The 19,395-nt window shown below is 43.2% G+C and overlaps 1 protein-coding gene across 7 annotated transcripts in view; it reads left to right on the forward strand.

Moving 5' to 3' along the window:
* LOC136004322 (72 kDa type IV collagenase-like) overlaps positions 1-12,302 on the forward strand; it is a 47,601-nt gene extending 35,299 nt beyond the window's left edge. For 2 of the 7 annotated variants that reach the window (XM_065660728.1, XM_065660734.1), the window contains 2 exons: positions 4,048-4,157; positions 4,880-5,885. In XM_065660728.1, coding sequence (XP_065516800.1) covers positions 4,048-4,157; positions 4,880-4,983 — 214 coding nt within the window. In that variant the 3' untranslated portion in view covers positions 4,984-5,885. The other 5 variants (XM_065660729.1, XM_065660732.1, XM_065660733.1 and 2 more) reach the window with 5 other exon arrangements.
* The last annotated feature ends 7,093 nt before the right edge of the window (positions 12,303-19,395 follow it).

Consider the following 19,395-nt stretch of genomic DNA (forward strand, 5'->3'; position numbering starts at 1 on the left):
CAGGTTCATGAAGGGCAGGTCCTGCTTGACCAACCAGATCTCCTTCTGTGATAAGGTGACCTGCCTAGTTGATGAGGGAAAGGCTGTGGACACTGTCTATTTGGACTTAAGTAAAGCATTTGATACTGTCTCCAACAGCGTTCTCCTGGAGAAATTGGCTGCTCATGGCCTGGATAGGTGGATTCATTGCTGGGTTGGAAACTGGATGGATGGCCGAGCCCAAAGAGTGGTGGTAAATGGCATCACATCTAGTTAGCAACCAGTCACTAGTGGTGTTCCTCAGGACTCAGTGTTAGAGCCAGTGTTGTTTAATATCTTTATTGATGATCTGGATGAGGGGATTGAGTGCATCCTCAGTAAATTTGTGGATGACACCAAATTGGCTGGGAGTATTGATCTGCTGAAAGATAGGAAGGTTCTGCAGAGGGATCTGGACAGGCTGGATCAATGGGCTGTGGCCAATGGTATGAGGTTCAACAAGGCAAAGTGCTGGTCCCCTCATTTGGGCCGCAATAACCCTATGCAACTCTCCAGGCTTGGGGAAGAGTGGCTGGAAAGCTGCTTGGCAGAAAAGGACCTGGGGGTGCTGACTGACGGACAGTTAAACATGAGCCTGCAGTACGCCTAGGCAGCCAAGAAGGCCAACAGCATCCTGGCCTGTATCAGAAATAGTGTAGCCAGCAGAGCCAGGGAAGTGCTCATCCCCCTGTACTCAGCACTGGTGAGGCCACACCTCGAGTACTGTGTTCAGTTCTGGGCCCCTCACTACAAGAAAGACATTGAGGTGCTGGAGCAGGTCCAGAAAAGGGCAACAAAGCTGGTGAAGGGTCTGGAGAATAAGTTTTATGAGGAATGGTTAAGGGAATGGCTGGGGTTGTTTAGCCTGGAGAAGGCTCAGGGGGACCTTATCACTCTCTACAACTACCTGAAAGGAGGTTGTAGTGAGGTGGGGATCAGTCTCTCCTCCCAAGTAACAAGTGATAGCGCAAGAGGTAATGGCCTCAAGCTGCACCAGGGGAGGTTTAGACCGGATATTAGGAAAAAAATATTCACAGAGAGGGTACCCAGGTATCGGAACAGGCTTCCCAGGGAAGTGGTGGAATCATCGTCCCTGGAAGTGTTCAAAACCGTGTAGATGAGTCCCTCAGTGATATGGTTTGGTGGTGGTCTTGGCAGTCCTGGGGTAATAGTTGGACTTGATGATCTTAAAGGTCTTTTCCTAGTTGATTCTATGATTCTATGGACTCAGTTGAGCAGGTCCATGTCCTTCTTGTGTTGGGGGCCTCAGAGTTGAATGCAGTACTCCAGGTGGGGTCTCACACGAGCAGAGTAGAGGGGGAGAATTCCCTCCGTTGACCTGCTGGCCTCGCTCCTTTGGATGTGGCCCAGGGCACGGATGGTTTCTGGGCTGCAGGCGCACACTGCCGGGTCATGGGGAGCTTCTCGTCATCCCAACACCCCCAACTCCTTCTCCACAGGGCTGCTCTCAATCCATTCTTGCTCAATCCAACCTTAGCTTCAATTCATTTTGAGAGTCTCTACAATCCTCTTTTCATGTTTCCAGTACATGCTCAAATAAGTTTTTCTTGCAAAGAGCAGCACAAATATGGTATTCCAGAAATGCAAGTAACTCTGTATTTGCACTATGGTTCTTGTTCTAAAGTCTGTATGTGAAGCAAAATATGATGCAAAGTAAGCAACCAAACTCAGGTGACCTGCTGCCATGCTCTATCCAGGAAATATGGTGGACTCTTAGATTAGGAAGGAATGTCCTTAAAATGTCTCAAGGCTATTACTGTGGTAGAAATAAATGTCCCACATTATACCTGATGAAGAATCTACTAATTGTATTTAATAGAATTTCATTATCATAACATCAGAAAGACCCACCAGAAATCTAAAAGATTCTCCAAGTTATAAGGATTCCTCCTGAGATATTCCATATAAAATATCAAAGGAGGTCTCAGTATAATTGAGTCCATTTTATGTGAACATTAATTTCATGTTATGATCAAACTGGATGAGTGTCTTTATTATATCCTAACGGCTGTGGATTCCTCTAAGTAAGTAAAATACTCTTTCACAATTGCCACTTGATCATAACTTTCAATTACTTTGAGGACAGTACTCTTCTCCATTATCTTGAGAAAAAAAAAAACAACAAACAACAAAACCCCAACAAAACCTTAAAAACTATAGAACACTATTAATTTTTAATGTCATATTATTGTAGAGACCATCTAAAACATTTACAAGTAGTTCTAACACAGCCATTTGCAATACTTTGGATTCCTACCTATGAGTCAGCAAGCCTGCAGGTCTCCTCTGTACCAATTATTGGTTTGACTAACTGTACTCCAGGGCCTCCAAGTAATTCATCAATCTAATCACAGACAGCATTTCTATCAAAGTACCTTATCAACTGCAGTCACTGAAGAAAACATAATTTATTGTTAAAGAATCAAAATAAGCTTAAGTGATTCCTATCTGTGTAAAGAAGAAAGCAGTTGACAAATATTTCAGAAAAAATACATCTCTGTTTAACACAGATGATATAACCCTTAAGTATGTTTTATTTTGTTTTATACAAGGACTCTGCCACATGGAAGCAAAACAGTTAGTTACACGCCATAGTCCTTCCTGTGCCATTATCATACTTACTTTAAACGGATTTTTTGGAAGCCTTCTCCTCTCTCTCCTTCCATCCCCAAGCTATTTTAGTGTTATCATAACAAGATTGTTAAGCAAAGTTTTGTGAGGGAGAGGAACAGGAGTTGGCTCAGATTCCACTGCTGAAGTTTTAAAGCTACCCAGAAAGGTACTAGATTTTCTTTAAATATCCTAGGAAAAAATAGGAAGTAATTTAAATTAATCATTTGAATTGATTTTGGCCAACCTACTGCTCATTTTTATTGGTTTAACTTTGGATAGAATCCAGGTCTATACAGTAATGAGGGAAAGGCAACCCGAGATACATACAGATATGGATTAATAGAAATCAAGAACATAAATCCTCCTCCAGTACTAGCGAAAGATGAACTCTCTGAAGTCCACTGCTCCTGAAGAGGTGCTGCTAGGGTGACTGAGGCCTCACATGCATTGGAAGCCTGGTTCAAACTATATCACATGTCACTGCTCCTCAGGACATCTCCACTTCTGCTCAGCACTGACTCCCATCTATGGATCAGAAAAATGAGGAAAACAGGCCACAGTCTTGCTCTTTGATCTTCACTCTCAAGGACCTTGCATGCCTGGGATATTTATTCTCTATATATGGAAAGGGAGATCCTGGACTTACTTGGCTGTGGGAGTGCAAAACTGGCTTTACACAAATCTATCTTTGCATTCTACAGCAGAAAGCACACAGAGGAAATGAAGATATGGACACCAACAGATCCACTCACTCCTGAAGGACATTGCAAACTAGATCCAACTTCCATGACATTAGGTGGATTTACATCACCTGAATTTTTCCTCTTGAAAGCATAGATTGTGAAAGCATAGATTGTGGTTGTGGTTTTGCTTCCACCCCCCAAAGAAAAGCATCTATTTTTAATCATCACAGAGAGAGAAACTGTGTGAAAATAGCAAGGATTTTTAATGAAATGTTAGGGAAAGTAATTAGTAATTTAATAGCAATTAATCAATTACATGGACTACAAGCATATTTCAAATACGATTTTGAAAAGATAGCCATTTCACATTAAAAGCTGCTATCTTCAGATGTTGGCTGCTGCCTGAAAAAAGTTACCTTTCCTAGAATTATGTCTGGAATTTTAAAGCTACATTTCTGAGAAGGGTTTTGCTTAAAAAGTGTATTTTCAATTCAGCAAGAATTGCATTTCCAAAAGGAAAGATGTAAAATTTCACAGGGTTTGAAAGGAGTCAGGAATAATTGTAATGAAATAGAAACAATGTTAAAAACTCATTTAGTATATTTCTATTTGATTGTTCTTTATGGTCACATTTGAGAGGACATGCTGAAAAGTTATGTTAAATTTTATCATTAAATACAGATTTGCAACACAGGGACATAACTTTTTTCAGGTACAATGAAGAAAAGAATAAAATGGAGCTTTCGTCCCCTAAATTCATTGCAGACTCTTGGAATGGCGTTCCAGATAACCTTGATGCTGTCCTGAGTCTTGGTGACAGTGGTAAGCTGTAATTCCAATCTAAATCACTAACAAGCTCTCTTATTTGTTTGCTGTGAAACTTATTGGAGACTTTAATTTCTTGTGGTCCATGAGTAGGAGCCAAATTAAGTCAAATTCCCATTCAGATTTGTAAACTACCGGTTCAAACAAAATATTTTGTCTCTATTTTCCCATTAAATATCAGTTGATAAATACCCTACTACTAATCACAGCTTTGACTTCTTAAAATGAAACATTTAGGGCTGTCCTGGTTTCAGCTGAGATAGAAGGTTTTTTTTCTTAGTACAGTGCTGTGTTTTGGATTTAGTGTGAGAATAATGCTGATAACACACCGGTGCATTAGTTGTTGCTCAGTAGTGCTTACTCTAAATCAAGGACTTTACAGTCTCTCATGCTCTGCATGTCTGGAAACATTGCTGGTATCGCATGAGTCTTGACTTGATTACATTTTCAACATCTATTTTGCCAGCAAACATTTCTTCCCAGAAAATTCTGACTCACAAAATGGTAACATGGCTTCAGTCTCCATTTAACAAGACCCGTCTTTTCCAGGATGGAAATTTTTACGTATTTTTAAAATAAACCTTTTATATTGTGTGCAAATATTTTGGGAAACAAGTTTTCCAGTTCATTAAACTTCATGAAATCAAATAAGCAAAAAGGCTTTGATCAAGAATTATGTACTCCATAATCTGAGTATGCTTTTTCATTTACTTTCACAGGATACACCTACTTTTTCAAAGATCAGTGCTACCTACAAATGGAAGACAAGAGTTTGAAGATTGTTAAAATTGGCAAGATAAATTCTGACTGGTTGGGTTGCTGAACTGTACGAGATATTAATAACCATTTTATTTACTTTTTCATTATATGCCTTATCTGTAATTAGAAATATATCTGAATGCTAAATACTGGACCAGTCTGGTACCAGCACCAAAACATTAAGTTCCAGTACTGTACATATCAGATAATTTAAAAGTGTTTGCCTTCTCAGTATACAAAAGATGTTTACATGTACTGGTACAATTTTTCAGTTTTCATGCTAATCATAGTAATGCTAGTAACAGAATATCCATCATTCTTTATTCCCTGGGTGCTTAAACAAAGCATTGAAGCCATTGGGACTGGATCACACCACTGTGTTATACATATCCCAAAAAGGTTTGAATGAGATGTACCAGCAGTGCACTCTGATTTTTACTTTTTTAAATACAATTCTGTTATAAATAGATGGTTTGTCTTGATGTTCTTCATCCTCTTGCGAGTTTGATCATTACTTCCATTTATTTACATAACATTACAGAAAGACTGTCAAAGGCATAGGTTGCCTCCGGGTTTGATTTGTGTTGATGCATGATGAAATCACGGCAAGAAACTGTGTTAAAGTATTCTAAAGTAATTTTTATTTTAATACCTTAGTTAAATTTAGCAATTTGCTTCATGCACTTTGTTACTACTATATAACTTGTTTATATGGATAGAATGACTCATTTTTTAAGTCAATGTGTTACACACAGAAGTCAAATATTATTTACTTGTTTTATTTCTCTGTTCTCTATGAAAGTGGGGTTTGTTTGGTTAGGATTTTTGCTTATGCACTGGGCAACAGAAAATGTTCTTTTCACAACTTGATGGAATGTTTCTCATTAAAAAAAAAAACAAACCCAGAAAAGAATGTCCCACATACAAAGTGCCAACAATACAAATAAAATCAAATTACACTGTCAACACTTCTCATGGACAGGCTTCCTTGCATCATTTCAAAATAGAAATTCAGTAACATGTTGTAGTGACATACCTGTCAAAGTGTCGTGGTTTAAGCCCAGGCAGTAACTCAGAGCCACACAGCCACTTGCTCACTCCCCCCCTTCCTCCCCCAGCTCCCGGAGGGATGGGGAGGAGAATCAAAAGAATGTAACTCCCACGGGTTGAGATAAGAACAGTCCAGTAACTAAGGTCTAACACAAACCCACTACTGCTACCACCAATAATAATAATGATAAGGGAAATAACAAGGGAAGAGAATACAATTGCTCACCACCCGCCGACCGATACTCAGCCCGACCCGAGCAGTGATCTAGCCCTTCCGGGTAACTGCCCCCAGTTTATATACTGGGCATGACGTGCTGTGGTATGGAATAACCCTTTGGTTAGTTTGGGTCAGGTGTCCTGTCTCTGCTTACTCCTGGCTTCCCCTCTTCCCTGGCAGAGCATGAGACTCAGAAAGTCCTTGGTCAGAGTAAACATTACTTAGCAACAACTAAAAACATCAGTGTTACCAACATTGTTCCCAGGTTGAAAGTCAAAAACACAGCACTACACCAGCTACTAAGAAGGAGAAAAATGACTGCTACTGCTGAACCCAGGACACAAAGGAAAGTCAATATCACCCCAGTATATAACTGCATACTGAATTTATTTAGAAACCCACACTATTTTCTTTGTTAGTTCTAAGGTGTAACTGCAGCAATTTACATTAAACAGATTATATGGTCCCACAGTCCATGAAGCCCGCTGCCTTCTCACAACAGTTTACATGCCTGTCTCTTATCCGTACTCTTTCTTCTTATCAGCAGCTACCTCACCACAGCACAGACACGAAGAGTCAGCACAGACTCAATGGTATGCATATCCCATAGGGAATGTAAGCTTGAGAAACAGATGTAAAACCTCACCCATGAGATCAGACACCACTTGGCCAAGGATCTTATCCAGCTCCATGCACATGAAATGCTTTGTGAAACACTGTGGACTGCATCATGCAAGCAGTCAACCCAGACCCTTCTTAACACATCTTTTGCGCTGAGTCCGTGGTTCATAGAACTAGCTAGTAATCAGCTAATACCTGAGACAGTGATCAGTTGGTTTCTTATCATCTCTTCATGTTTACACTCAGTGCTTTCCTGTTCTAAGGTTTTTTACTATGGTATTCTGAAAAGATACCATTTCTAAACTGACTGCACTGCCAAATCATCTTTCCATTACACACTATCCAGACACAATGCTCACTTTGGGAAGCTATTGATTACTACAGACAATCCTCTCCTGGATAAACAGTACTATTTTTTCATTTATGCCAAAATAAAAGATGGCTCATCTCCTTCTGAGCATCCTCATTCTCTACAGAAATCATTTATCACCTTCCCAATTAGTCCTGCGCAAGAGTCAACAAAATAAGGCACAAAACAAAGTAGTTGTAATTGCAAAATGTTAGTGCTGCAGTTTCTACGTACACCTGACAATCTTCTCACTATTGCAGGATCTAGTGAGCCACTTCAGGGATGTATGGTCTGTCCTGACCATAAACATCTTACTATGCCAGTTTTAAAAATACTCTGCAGCTTTAATGACTGTTGGGAGTTCCTTTTGAGTTTTGCAATAATTTTTCCCTAGAGAATTTAAGCTTTGTTTTAAGCATCCTCAATAACCATCCCCTGAAGATTTTTATGTTCTTGAGTCAATACTACCCCAAACAACACACTCTAGCATCTGTATTTAATATGGAAGGGGATTGGAACATAGATATACTAGAGGAACATTTGCAATGGGCCTTTTCAGCTTTGAACTTCCTAAATCACATTTCTAATAATGACTGAAATAGTTTCTTTCTGTTTACAATTTTTATATTTGCTTTGCACTATTGGCAAATCTACCAGCTTACTTTCTGTAATAGTGTCCTGGCTTCAGCAGTAGCAGTCATTTTTCTCCTTCTTAGTAGCTGTGAACTAGCCCTTCTGAGTAACTCTCAGTTACATCCTGGGCATGACGTGCTGTGGTATGGAATACCTCTTTGGTCAGTTTGGGTCAGGTGTCCTGTCTCTGCTTCCTCCCGGCTTTCCCTCCTCCCTGGCAGAGCATGAGGCTCAGGAAATCCTTGGCCAGACCTTTGGTTTTGAGCATTAACTAAAAACATCAGTGTTATCTGCTCTGTTCCCAGGCCGAAAGTCAAAACCACAGCACTGCACCAGCTACTAAGAAGGAGAAAAATGACTGCTACTGCTAAACCCAGGACACTTTGTAAAAGAAGTAAGTGAAGAATCTTATGATCACTATTAGAGGGGCCCTGCTTCCAGGCAGGTGGAGGAGAGGGACAATCGGGTTTACTGGAATGTGTGGATCAGATGGCCTGGCACATCAGTCCCACAGGAGTATAAGGCTCTAGTAGATACCAGTGCACAGGTTACCCTGATGCCATCAAGGTACATTGATGACTTAAACCACGGCACTACCAAGGGGTGGAACCCATTTGTACTTCTGGAGTGACATCTGGATCCCAAAAGCTGACTGTACTGGAGGCTGAAATTGGCCTGACTGGGAAGGAGTGGCAAAAGCACCCTATTGTGACTGCTTCAGAGGCTCCATGCATCCTTGGCACAGATTATCTCAGGAGAGAGTCCATCTGCCGTGGACTGATCCAAACTGTCTTCCCCTTCCAGTCAGAGGAAGACAGGGGGAGAGTGAGTGTGTGGCCGCTAACTCATTCCTCCTCATTAGGGTTTTAATCACTGCTGCAAAGACTACACTATATGGAACCCAAAGGTCTTAAGAACACACGTATTACAACATCCATTTAGGTGCTCATTTTTTAAATTAACTTCAGTTTTTCTTCATGTGTTGAACTGGCCATAGTTTATATAAAAAACTAAAGGCAATCATTCACACTTTGTCTGTAATTGTACCATGAATCCTAACTAAATACTTTGCTAAAGAAGTGCAAAGATCTCTCAAAGCCATAAAAGAATCCAGGCTCCCAGCTCCATATTCCATCCTCAGCACAATACAGCCCCATAGGAGAACCACCTTCCCACATTTCTGAATTCAAATTTTAGGAGAAAAGAGGCCCTCTTGGGTTTCACAATCTTTGTGGGAGCACATTTCAGGTTTTCAACAGTGAAATATCACCCAAAATGGACCAATGGGAAATGCACTGCTGTTTGCTGGTGTATCTCAAATGCCATACTTAGGAAACTATTCAGAGTTTCTATTCTATTTTCTCACTGATGAGATATATGAGTAAAATGAACAGCAGCAGGTAAACATGTAGCTCCTAGAAACAAAGATGCTATTTTTATACCTGTATTGTGGCATATCAAAGACGGACTCCAGTTCTGGTGAAATCTGAAGACCTTTATTTCGCATCTTGCATCCCTTTTATAGTCTACTAAGTGCTAAGCAGCAACTTTCCACTCTTTTACTCCCTTATCATCCCGATTTAGCAAAACTACTAAGGGTTACAAATATTCACACGCGAAATGGGTGAAGCTGGCGGTGGAAGGTGACTCACCCGGTGGATCGTCGCAACATGCATCACCACAGCAGTAGCGGAGGAACCATGGTCTTGGCTCCCTCCACAGCAGCCAAAAACAAATGTATGGGTCACATTGGCTAATGTGACAAGCCTAGATACCCTGTGCCTTGCAACTGCCACGCCAGGGAATCCCTTTTCAACATGCTTTGTGGGAATCCCATTGGAGACCTGGCCAATACCCTTTGAGGACCTGTATAGGATCTGGACAGGGGCTGGCCAGGTTGAGAATTGGGATGGATGGACTTCAGTCCTGCCCAAGGCCACATTGGAGACTCAAGAATTAGATTTTTTGGGGTCCATAAAAATGGACTATTGTTTGTTTTTCAGTTATTCAGGGAACGATCAGTCTTTGGTGAGGAGTGTTAATTCTAGCTTAGCAGCGTATAGAAATAGTAGCACTTGGTGCAGATATACTGCGCACAGAAAATCTAGTGGTCACTATAAGCCTAGAGCTTTGCCTCCAGGAGTGTTTCTTATTTGTGGGGGTCGGGCATGGCCAGCAATCCCTTCACATATCAAAGGTGGCCCATGTAGCCTAGGGAGATTAACCTTGCTAACTCTAAACAGATCCATGATTTTACAGCAGTGTATCCATAGTCGTGGAAAGCGAAGTATGCATACATTTAAATTGGAATGTAATGATAACGTCAAATTTTGGAATACAGGAGAAATAGTGGCAGCTTCCTTTTTTGTTCCAGGTGTAGCAGCAGCAAAAGCATTAGGAACATTCAACAAAATACCTCCATCCCTGGAAAGATGATGGAACAACTTATTCTTGACTCCATCTCTAGGCATATCAAGGATGAGGGGGTCATTAAGAACAGCCAACATGGTTTTATGAGGGGGAAGTCATGTATGACCAACCTTATAGCCTTCTATGAGGAAGTGACTAGGTGGAGGGATGATGGTAGAGCGGTAGATGTAGTTTTTCTTGATTTCAGTAAGGCATTTGATACTGTCTCCCACAGCATCCTCATAGATAAGCTAAGGAAGTGTGGGCTTGACGATCAAGTAGTGAGGTGGATCAAGAGCTGGTTGAAAGGAAGAAGGCAGAGAGTTGTGGTCAATGGCGCAGAATCTAGCTGGAGGTCTGTGACTAGTGGAGTTCCTCAGGGGTCGGTGCTGGGACCTTTGCTGTTTAATATTTTCATCAATGACCTGGATGAGGGAACTGAGTGCACCATCAGCAAGTTCACTGATGACACAAAACTGGGAGGAGTGGCTGACACACCAGAAGGCTGTGCTGCCATTCAGCGAGACCTGGACAGGCTGGAGAGTTGGGCGGGGAGAAACTTGATGAAATTTAACAAGGGCAAGTGTAGAGTCTTGCATCTGGGGAAGAACAACCCCATGTACCAGTACAGGTTGGGGGTTGACCTGCTGGAAAGTAGTGAACGGGAAAGGGACCTGGGGGTCCTGGTGGATAGGAGGATGACCATGAGCCAGCAATGTGCTCTTGTGGCCAAGAAGGCAAATGGCATCTTAGGGTGCATTAGAAAGGGAGTGGTTAGTAGGTCAAGAGAGGTTCTCCTCCCCCTCTACTCAGCCTTGGTGAGGCCGCATCTGGAATATTGCGTCCAGTTCTGGGCCCCTCTGTTCAAGAAGGACAGGGAATTGCTTGAAGGAGTCCAGCGCAGAGCCACAAAGATGATTAAGGGAGTGGAACATCTCCCTTAGGAGGAGAGGCTGAGGGAGCTGGGTCTCTTTAGCTTGGAGAAGAGGAGACTGAGGGGTGACCTCATCAATGTTTACAAATATGTGAAGGGTAGGTGTCAGGATGATGGAGCTAGGCTTTTTTCAGTGATATCCAGTGACAGGACAAGTGGCAATGGGTGTAAACTGGAACATAGGAAGTTCCACGTTAACATCAGGAAGAACTTCTTTACTGTAAGAGTGACAGAGCACTGGAACAGGTTGCCCAGGGGGGTTGTGGAGTCTCCTACACTGGAGATATTCAAGGCCCGCCTGGACAAGTTCCTGTGTGATGTACTGTAGGTTACCCTGCTCTTGTGGGGGGGTTGGACTAGATGATCTTTTTAGGTCCCTTCCAACCCTTGGGATTCTGTGATTCTGTGTAATTAGGCTGCTGGCTAGCTAAACAAACAAATGCAACATCCATTGCCTTAAGCAACTTGTCAGCAGACACTGATTCTGTCCGACATGCCTCTTTGCAAAACAGGGCCGCCATTGACTTATTATTAGCACAAGGTCATGGCTGTGAAGATTTTGAAGGCATGTGCTGCATGAATTTATCAGACCATTTGGAATCTATTCATAAAGCTATTCAGGAGCTGAAAAGAGGAGTAACAAAATTGCAAATAGATGATGGATTTTTTGGATTAGGAAATTGGCTTAACTCTCTAGGACTTGGGACATGGTTTGTCTTGTTGATCAAAGGAGGTCTTATAATGCTATTCATTGTCATTTGTATCTTACTGATACTGTCCATGTTTATTGAGTTGCCTGCAGCAAATGTTAGAAAAAAATGGTAAAGCAAGTGATGTTTTTAGAAAAACAAAAAGGGGGAGATGTAGGAGGAGTTTGAGCTTGGTCAGAGTATGCTGAGCGACCTTAATTCTTTGGGGAACTAACTTTGAGCAAGACTCTGTAATTTTAGCTCTGTGGAGAACTAACCTCAAGCAAGAAAAGTGGAGCAAAAGGAGCGGAACAAAAGGGGATGAAAACGAGAAGTAGAAGAAGGAACTGAGAAGTGAGAAGAAGGTTGAAAGGAAGATGCTGAAAGGGCAGACTAACCAATTAAAAGCTTGTATTGTGCACGTGGACAGCAGCAACTAACCAATCACATGGTAGCTCTGAGCATGTGGACATAATCTAAAATGTGTATAATCTTTGTAATCTGAAGTAAAAGGGTCTTTGACTTGCAGTCAGAGTCCGTGCCTTAAATCCCCTCACTAATTCATCACAAGCAACTCGCTGAGAGGTGCCTTACTTCTTAACAGTTCTGGGTGAACCAGTTTTGTCCATTGCTGTATTTGTTTAGTTCGCTAAAAGCTTGAGTACAAGCGCATGAAAATCCTGCCCAAGGTGTCTCACAGTCTACAGCTAAGACCTGAGAAAAGCAAAGATTACTTACAAAGTCTGGATGACATTTGACTTTTCGTTGCTACATAACGAGTTGTTTATTAATAAGACAGCAGGGTCAATAGTTTACCTGCCAGCCCTACAGAAGTGTGGGTGACCAGCTCCCCATGGTTTAGCAAAATGAACAATAGCTACCCAGTAGACTGGAGAGGTTAAGTAGGCTGCCTCTGACTTTTGAGGGAGAGCAGAAAATAAATAAATAAATAAAAATACCCTGATTTTCCCTCCTCTTTCTAAGCAGCAGAAAGCCCCTTTAGAAGCTCAAATGCACACTTTAGCAGAAAGGAGAACTGCAAAATACAGTGAAGTGAAATGATGGTTTGAGCACAGCTGTAAGACTGGCACAACTGGTACCCCTGTTATATGACTGCCATCTCTGATTGTTTTGTAGGGGACTGTCCTGGGTTTACCAGTAGCCGTTTTGCTCCTTCTTTAGTAACTGGTGCAAGCTCTGTGTTTTGACTTCCAGCCTGGGAAGAGAGCTGATAACACCAATTGTTTTTAATTGTTGTTGAGTGGTGTTTGTTCTGGCCAACGACTTTGTGAGTCTCATGCTCTGCCGGGGACCAGGGGAGGCCGGGGGGGGGAAGCAGAGACAGGACGCCTGACCTAGGCTGGCCAAAGAGGTATTCGGTACCACAGCAAGTCATGCCCAGGGGGGTAACTGGGAGTTACCCATAAGGGCACGGTCTCTCTTCAGGGGGGTCAAACTCATTCGGCAGTGGTATCGTATTCTCTTCTCTTGTTATTTTCTCTCATCAATATTATCATTGGTGGTAGCAGTAGTGATTTGTGTTATACCTTAGTTACTGAGCTGTTCTTATCTCAACCCCTGGGAGTTACATTCTCTCGATTTTCCTCCCCACCCCTCCGGGAGCGGGGAGGGTCAGGGCAGGGGGGAAGGAAAGAAAGAGAGAGAAAGAGAAAAGGGGGGGGGGGGGGGGGGGGGGAGTGAGTAAAAAAGGAGTAAAGGTCAAGGAACCTGCACAGGAGATTCAGTTTTTGGGAATAAAGCGGCAAAATAGATGTAGACAGATCTCCACAAATGTGATCAACAAGATAACAGCAATGTCTCCACCAACTAATAAGAAAGAAACACAAGCTTTCTTGGGTGCTGTGGGGTTCTGGAGAATGCACATCCCAAATTTCATTTCAATTGTAAGCCCTCTCTATCATGTGACCTGGAAGAAGAATGATTTTAAATGGGGTCCTGAGCAACAACAAGCTTTTGAGCAAATTAAATGTGAGATAGTTCATGCAGTAGCCCTCGGACCCGTCCGGATGGGGCCAGACGTCAAAAATGTACTGTACACCGCAGCTGGGGAAAATGGTCCTACTTGGAGCCTCTGGCAGAAAGCTCCAAGGGAGACTCTAGGTCGACCTCTCGGCTTTTGGAGTCAGGGGTACAAAGAATCTGAGGCCAGCTATACCCCAACTGAGAAAGAGATACTGGCAGCCTATGAAGGGGTTCGAGCTGCTTCAGAAGTTATTGGCACTGAAGCACAGCTCCTCCTGGCACCCCGGTTGCCCGTGCTGGGCTGGATGTTCGAAGGCAGGGTCTCCTCTGCACATCATGCAACTGATGCTACATGGAGTAAATGGGCTGCACTAATTACACAACGAGCTCGAATAGGAAATCCCAGTCCTCCAGGCATTCTAGAAGTCATCATGGACTGGCCAGAGTTCAAAGATTTTGGAATGTCACCAGAGGAGGAGGTGATACGTACTGAAGAGGCCCCACCATATAACAAACTGTCAGAAAGTGAAAAACAGTATGCCTTGTTTACTGATGGGTCCTGCCGTATTGTGGGAAAGCATCGGAGATGGAAGGCAGGCATATGGAGTCCTTGATGACAAGTTGCAGAAACTGCTGAGGGAGAGGGCCGGTGGGCCCATGACACTTCAGGCCATCAGGGCAAAGATGCAACATATAGATGGGCCCGTGACCGAGGGGTGGACATAACAATGGACTCTATTGCTCATGTTATGCATGAGTGTGAAACGTGCTGCAATTAAACAAGCCAAACGGTTAAAGCCTCTTTGGTATGGAGGACGATGGCTGAAGTACAAATATGGGCAGATTACCTGGCAGATTGACTATATCACACTCCCACCAACCCACCAAGGCAAGCGCCATGTCCTTACCATGGTGGAAGCAACTACCGGATGGCTGGAAACATATGCTGTGCCCCACACCACTGCCCGGAACACTATCCTGGGCCTTGAGAAACAGATTTTGTGGCAACACGGCTCCCCAGAGAGAATTGAGTCAGATAATGGGACTCATTTCCAGAATAACCTTATAGACACTTGGGCCAAAGAGCATGGTACTGAGTGGGTATACCACATCCCATACCATGCACCAGCCTCTGGGAAAATCGAACGGTACAATGGGCTGTTAAAAACCACACTGAGAGCAATGGGTGGGGGAACTTTCAAGCATTGGGATACACACTTACCAAAGGACACCTGGTTGGTCAACACCAGAGGATTGGCCAACAGAGCTGGCCCAGCCCAGTCAGAACTTTTACATATTGTAGAGGGGGATAATGTTCCTCTGGTGCACATGAAGAATTTGCTGGGGAAGACAGTCTGGGTTGTTCCTGCTTCAGATAAAGGCAAACCCACTCATGGGATTGCTTTTGCTCAGGGACCCGGATATACTTGGTGGGTAATGCAGGAAGATGGGGAAGTCCGACATATACCTCAAGGGGATTTGATTTTAGGGGAAAACAGTCAATGAACTTAATTGTATGCTGTTGCCTGCTGTGTAATACTTTTATAGCCCATCAATTAGATGTCTTCAGTTCACCAGCGACTGGCCCTGACGTCCCTCCAACCAACATCCCAACAGAAAATGAATTCTGATAGAACCAGACAAGTTCTGCAGTGAAGGAACAATCAGCATCAGCAGGCAACGATCCAACACTGCACACAGGCTTTCCTGTCCTGAAAGACTGTTACAAGGGATGGAACCTGACATCATGGACCAAATGGACTTGACAGCATTATAGGGATTGGTCCATGCACTAAGAAATGATTTCTTTTTTCTTTGTGTGTGCATGTGGATGTATATATGTAAGAGAGATGGTATATTGAAAATGTGGGATCTGAGCATGACGTGAATGGTATGGAATAAGGGGTGGATACTGTCCTGGGTTTACCAGTAGCCGTTTTGTTCCTTCTTAGTAACTGGTGCAAGCTCTGTGTTTTGACTTCCATCCTGGGAAGAGAGCTGGTAACACCAATTGTTTTTAATTGTTGTTGAGTGGTGTTTGTTCTGGCCAACGACTTTGTGAGTCTCATGCTCTGCCGGGGACGAGGGGAGGCCGGGAAGAAGCAGAGACAGGGCACCTGACCTAAGCTAGCCAAAGAGGTATTCCATACCACAGCACATCATGCCCAGGGAGGTAATTGGGAGTTACCCGGAAGGGCACTCTCTCTCTTCGGGGGGGTCGAACTCGTTCGGCGGTGGTATCGTATTCTCTTCTCTTGTTATTTTCTCTTATCAATATTATTATTGGTAGTAGCAGTAGTGATTTGTGTTATACCTTAGTTACTGGGCTGTTCTTATCTCAACCTGTGGGAGTTACATTCCCTCGATTCTCCTCCCCATTCTTCCGGGAGCGGGGAAGGTTGGGGCAGGGGGGAAGGAAAGAAAGAGGGAGAAAGAGAAAAGGGGGGGGGGGAGTGAGTGAACGAGCTTTTGTGGTTGAGTTTAAACCACGACAGTATAGCTCTGCCAGATCCCTAATTTTGGTTTTGGAAAAGGACAGGGAAAAACAGAAAGCTAAACTGGAGAGATGTTGTTCAGCCTGTGATTTTGGGACTGTAATCAAGAAAATTATGTATCACAGGTACTCCCGAGAGGAGCACACTCTGCCTCTGTCCTATCAGGTATTGATAAGGAGGAGGAAATTGCTGTCACTGGCAACAGGCAGCACATTCACATTCCGAGTTAAGAAGGGGCTAAACCAGAAGTGCTGTTGCAGAGGCAGGCATCTGTAACCCCTGCAGAGCAGGGTGAGCACCTGTGAAAAAAAAAAATAATAAAAAAGGGAAAACCAAGGGGGAAAGGAGGGGAGCTCCCACAATTCCTGTGTTTGAGCATGGGATGGGTGCTGGGGCGGGGAAACAGGCATGTTAACAGATGGGACTGAAGGGTTGATGGATAAATGTGGATGGGAGTGAAGGAGGAAGCATGGAGAGTGTATAGGAATCGGAAACAGGTAGAAAAGAAAAATCTGGGTCGTGCTATAGCCACGGCTGCGGTGGTTGTTTTGAAACTGGTGGAGGAGGAACGTCGGGCAGAAGTGAGGGAGTGGCCTCCTCTTCTGTGGAACCAGATCGGTGTAAGTGCTATGAGGAGTTTGGATGCTGGGAGTTGGACTGCCCTGGGGTGGGGAGTGCTATGGGGTGGCACTGGTGACTGAACTGGAACTAGACTGACGGGGACCAGGGGAATCTTCCCTAGCAAATCCACTGGTTATAATGGTGCTAGGGGACAAAAGAAAAAAAAGGAAGTGGAATTTTTTGGTTAATACGGGTGCAACGTATTCAGTTTTAAACAAAGCTTTAATGCCTTTGAGGACGATTATATTATGATAATAGGGGCAACTGGCCAAGGTGAAAAGGCTTATTTTTGTAAACTATTAAAATATCAATTGGGAAAACAATGGGGCATCCATAAGTTTTTGTATATGCCTAACTCCCCAAAAGCTCTTTTGGGGAGAGATTTGTTAGAACACTTGGGAGCGACCATTACTTTCAAAGGAGGCGAGATCACTTTAAAAGTAAAGGACCAACAGTATATAGAGATGTTAAAGCTTAGTTGTGATCACTAATCATGTCGAGGGAGAAGTCAGATTGAAGATATACTGGATCAGGTATTCCCAGGGGTATGGGCTACAAACATACCTGGAAGGGCCAATAATGCACACCCCCCCCCCCCCCCCCATACAGATAAGTTCAAGGAGAGGAAACAGCCACTCAGGATGAAACAATACCCCCTGAAAAGGGAAGATAGGGAAGGAATTTTTCCAAATGACTGAAAATTTCCTACAGCTAGGACTGCTAAAAGAGTGCCGATCTGATTTTAACACCCCTATTTCACCTGTTTGTAAACCTGATGGATAATACCGGGTAGTACAAGGACTTATGGACTGTTAACAAAATAACTGGGGATCCTTACCCTGTAGTAGCAAATTCATACACTTTGCTAACATGCTTAACATCAGAGCTAACTTGGTTTACTGTTCTAGATTTGAAGGATGTTTTCTTTTGCTTCCCTCTCCATGAAGGCAGCCAGAAAATCTTTGCATTTGAATGGAAAAGCCCTAAGAGTGGGTGCAAAATCCAGCTCATGTGGACGGTGTTGCCTCAGGGATTTAAGAACAGTCCCACCCCGTTTGGAGAACAACTTTCAAAAGACTTAGAGTCCTGGGAAGCCCCACCGGAAGAAGGGAAGTTACTGCAGTACATAGACGACATCCTAATAGCTACCCAGACAGAAGAGGCCTGTGTGGCCTGGACAGTATGACAGGATGGTGTAGATTGTGGATCTACCATCATGGACTAATTGTTAAGCCTCTATATGCACTACAACAAGAATCTTCAGTGGACAAAAGAAGCGACTTGAGCCTTCCACCAATTAAAAAACGCCTTGAGGTCGGTACCAGCCTTAGGACTCACAGACGTGAGTAAACCATTCTTTCTTTTCTCCCATGAGAAACAAGGAATTGCCTTAGGAATACTAGCACAGGACTTGGGCTTGTACCAGCGAGCAGTTACTTATTTTTCTAAGCAATTGGACTCTGCAGCTGAAGGATGGCCTGGATGCCTCAGGGCCGTTGCAGCAGTTGTATTTAACATCCGAGATTCACCTTGGGCCAGAAAATGACTATGCTGGTGTCTCATACAGTGTCTGCAGTGCTGAAAGTGAAAGGTGGGCACTGGCTTTCCCCACAAAGGTTTCTTAAATATCAAGCCATCATGGTGGAGCAAGCCTCAGCAGAAACAAAGGAGAACCAGTACACCACGATTGCCTGGAGACTATTGAGGCCACATATTCCAGTCGTCTGGATCTAAAAGATACCCCTTTAGATGACGTAGAAACCTGGTATACTGATGGGAACAGCTATGTCATCAGTGGAAAATGGCATGCTGAAGTAATAGAATCCAGACCATTACCCATAAGCACCTCTGCACAGAAGGTGGAACTGATTGCTCTGACTAGAGCTCTAGAACTGGCAAAAGGAAAAAATACAAATAATATAAATATAAAAAAAATAAAAAAAATACAGACTCAAGATATGCATTCGGAGTTGTGCATGCACATGGTGCCATTTGGAAGGAGAGGACTGTTGAATTCACAAGGAAAAAACATTAAACATGCACAAGAAATATTCAGACTGTTGGAAGTGGTCCAACTACCTGAGAAGGTGGCAATTATGCACATCAAGGCACACCAGAAGGTGAGCTCAGAATTGGAGGAAGGAAATGAGCTGGCGGACAGAGAGGCAAAAGAAGCTGCAAAAGGTGAGATAACAACTGAAGGAGCTTTAATTCCTGATGGGAAAATTTCTCTGAAAGGTAAGCCAAACTATAATAAGGAAGATCAGAAATTAATTATAGATCAAGATGGAATATTTAATGAGGAAGGGTGGGCTAGTACACTACAGGGGAAGATAATTGTTCCCTCATCTTCCTTATGGCCCTTAGTAAAGAATGCACATCAAAAACATACTGGGGAGTGGATATAAATATTTGATAAGCAAAAGGAGCATGACCAGCAGATCGAAGGAGGTGATCCTGCCCCTCTACTCTGCT

This window comes from Lathamus discolor, chromosome W (genome assembly GCF_037157495.1).
Source record: "Lathamus discolor isolate bLatDis1 chromosome W, bLatDis1.hap1, whole genome shotgun sequence".
In the NCBI taxonomy this organism is placed as follows: domain Eukaryota; kingdom Metazoa; phylum Chordata; class Aves; order Psittaciformes; family Psittacidae; genus Lathamus; species Lathamus discolor.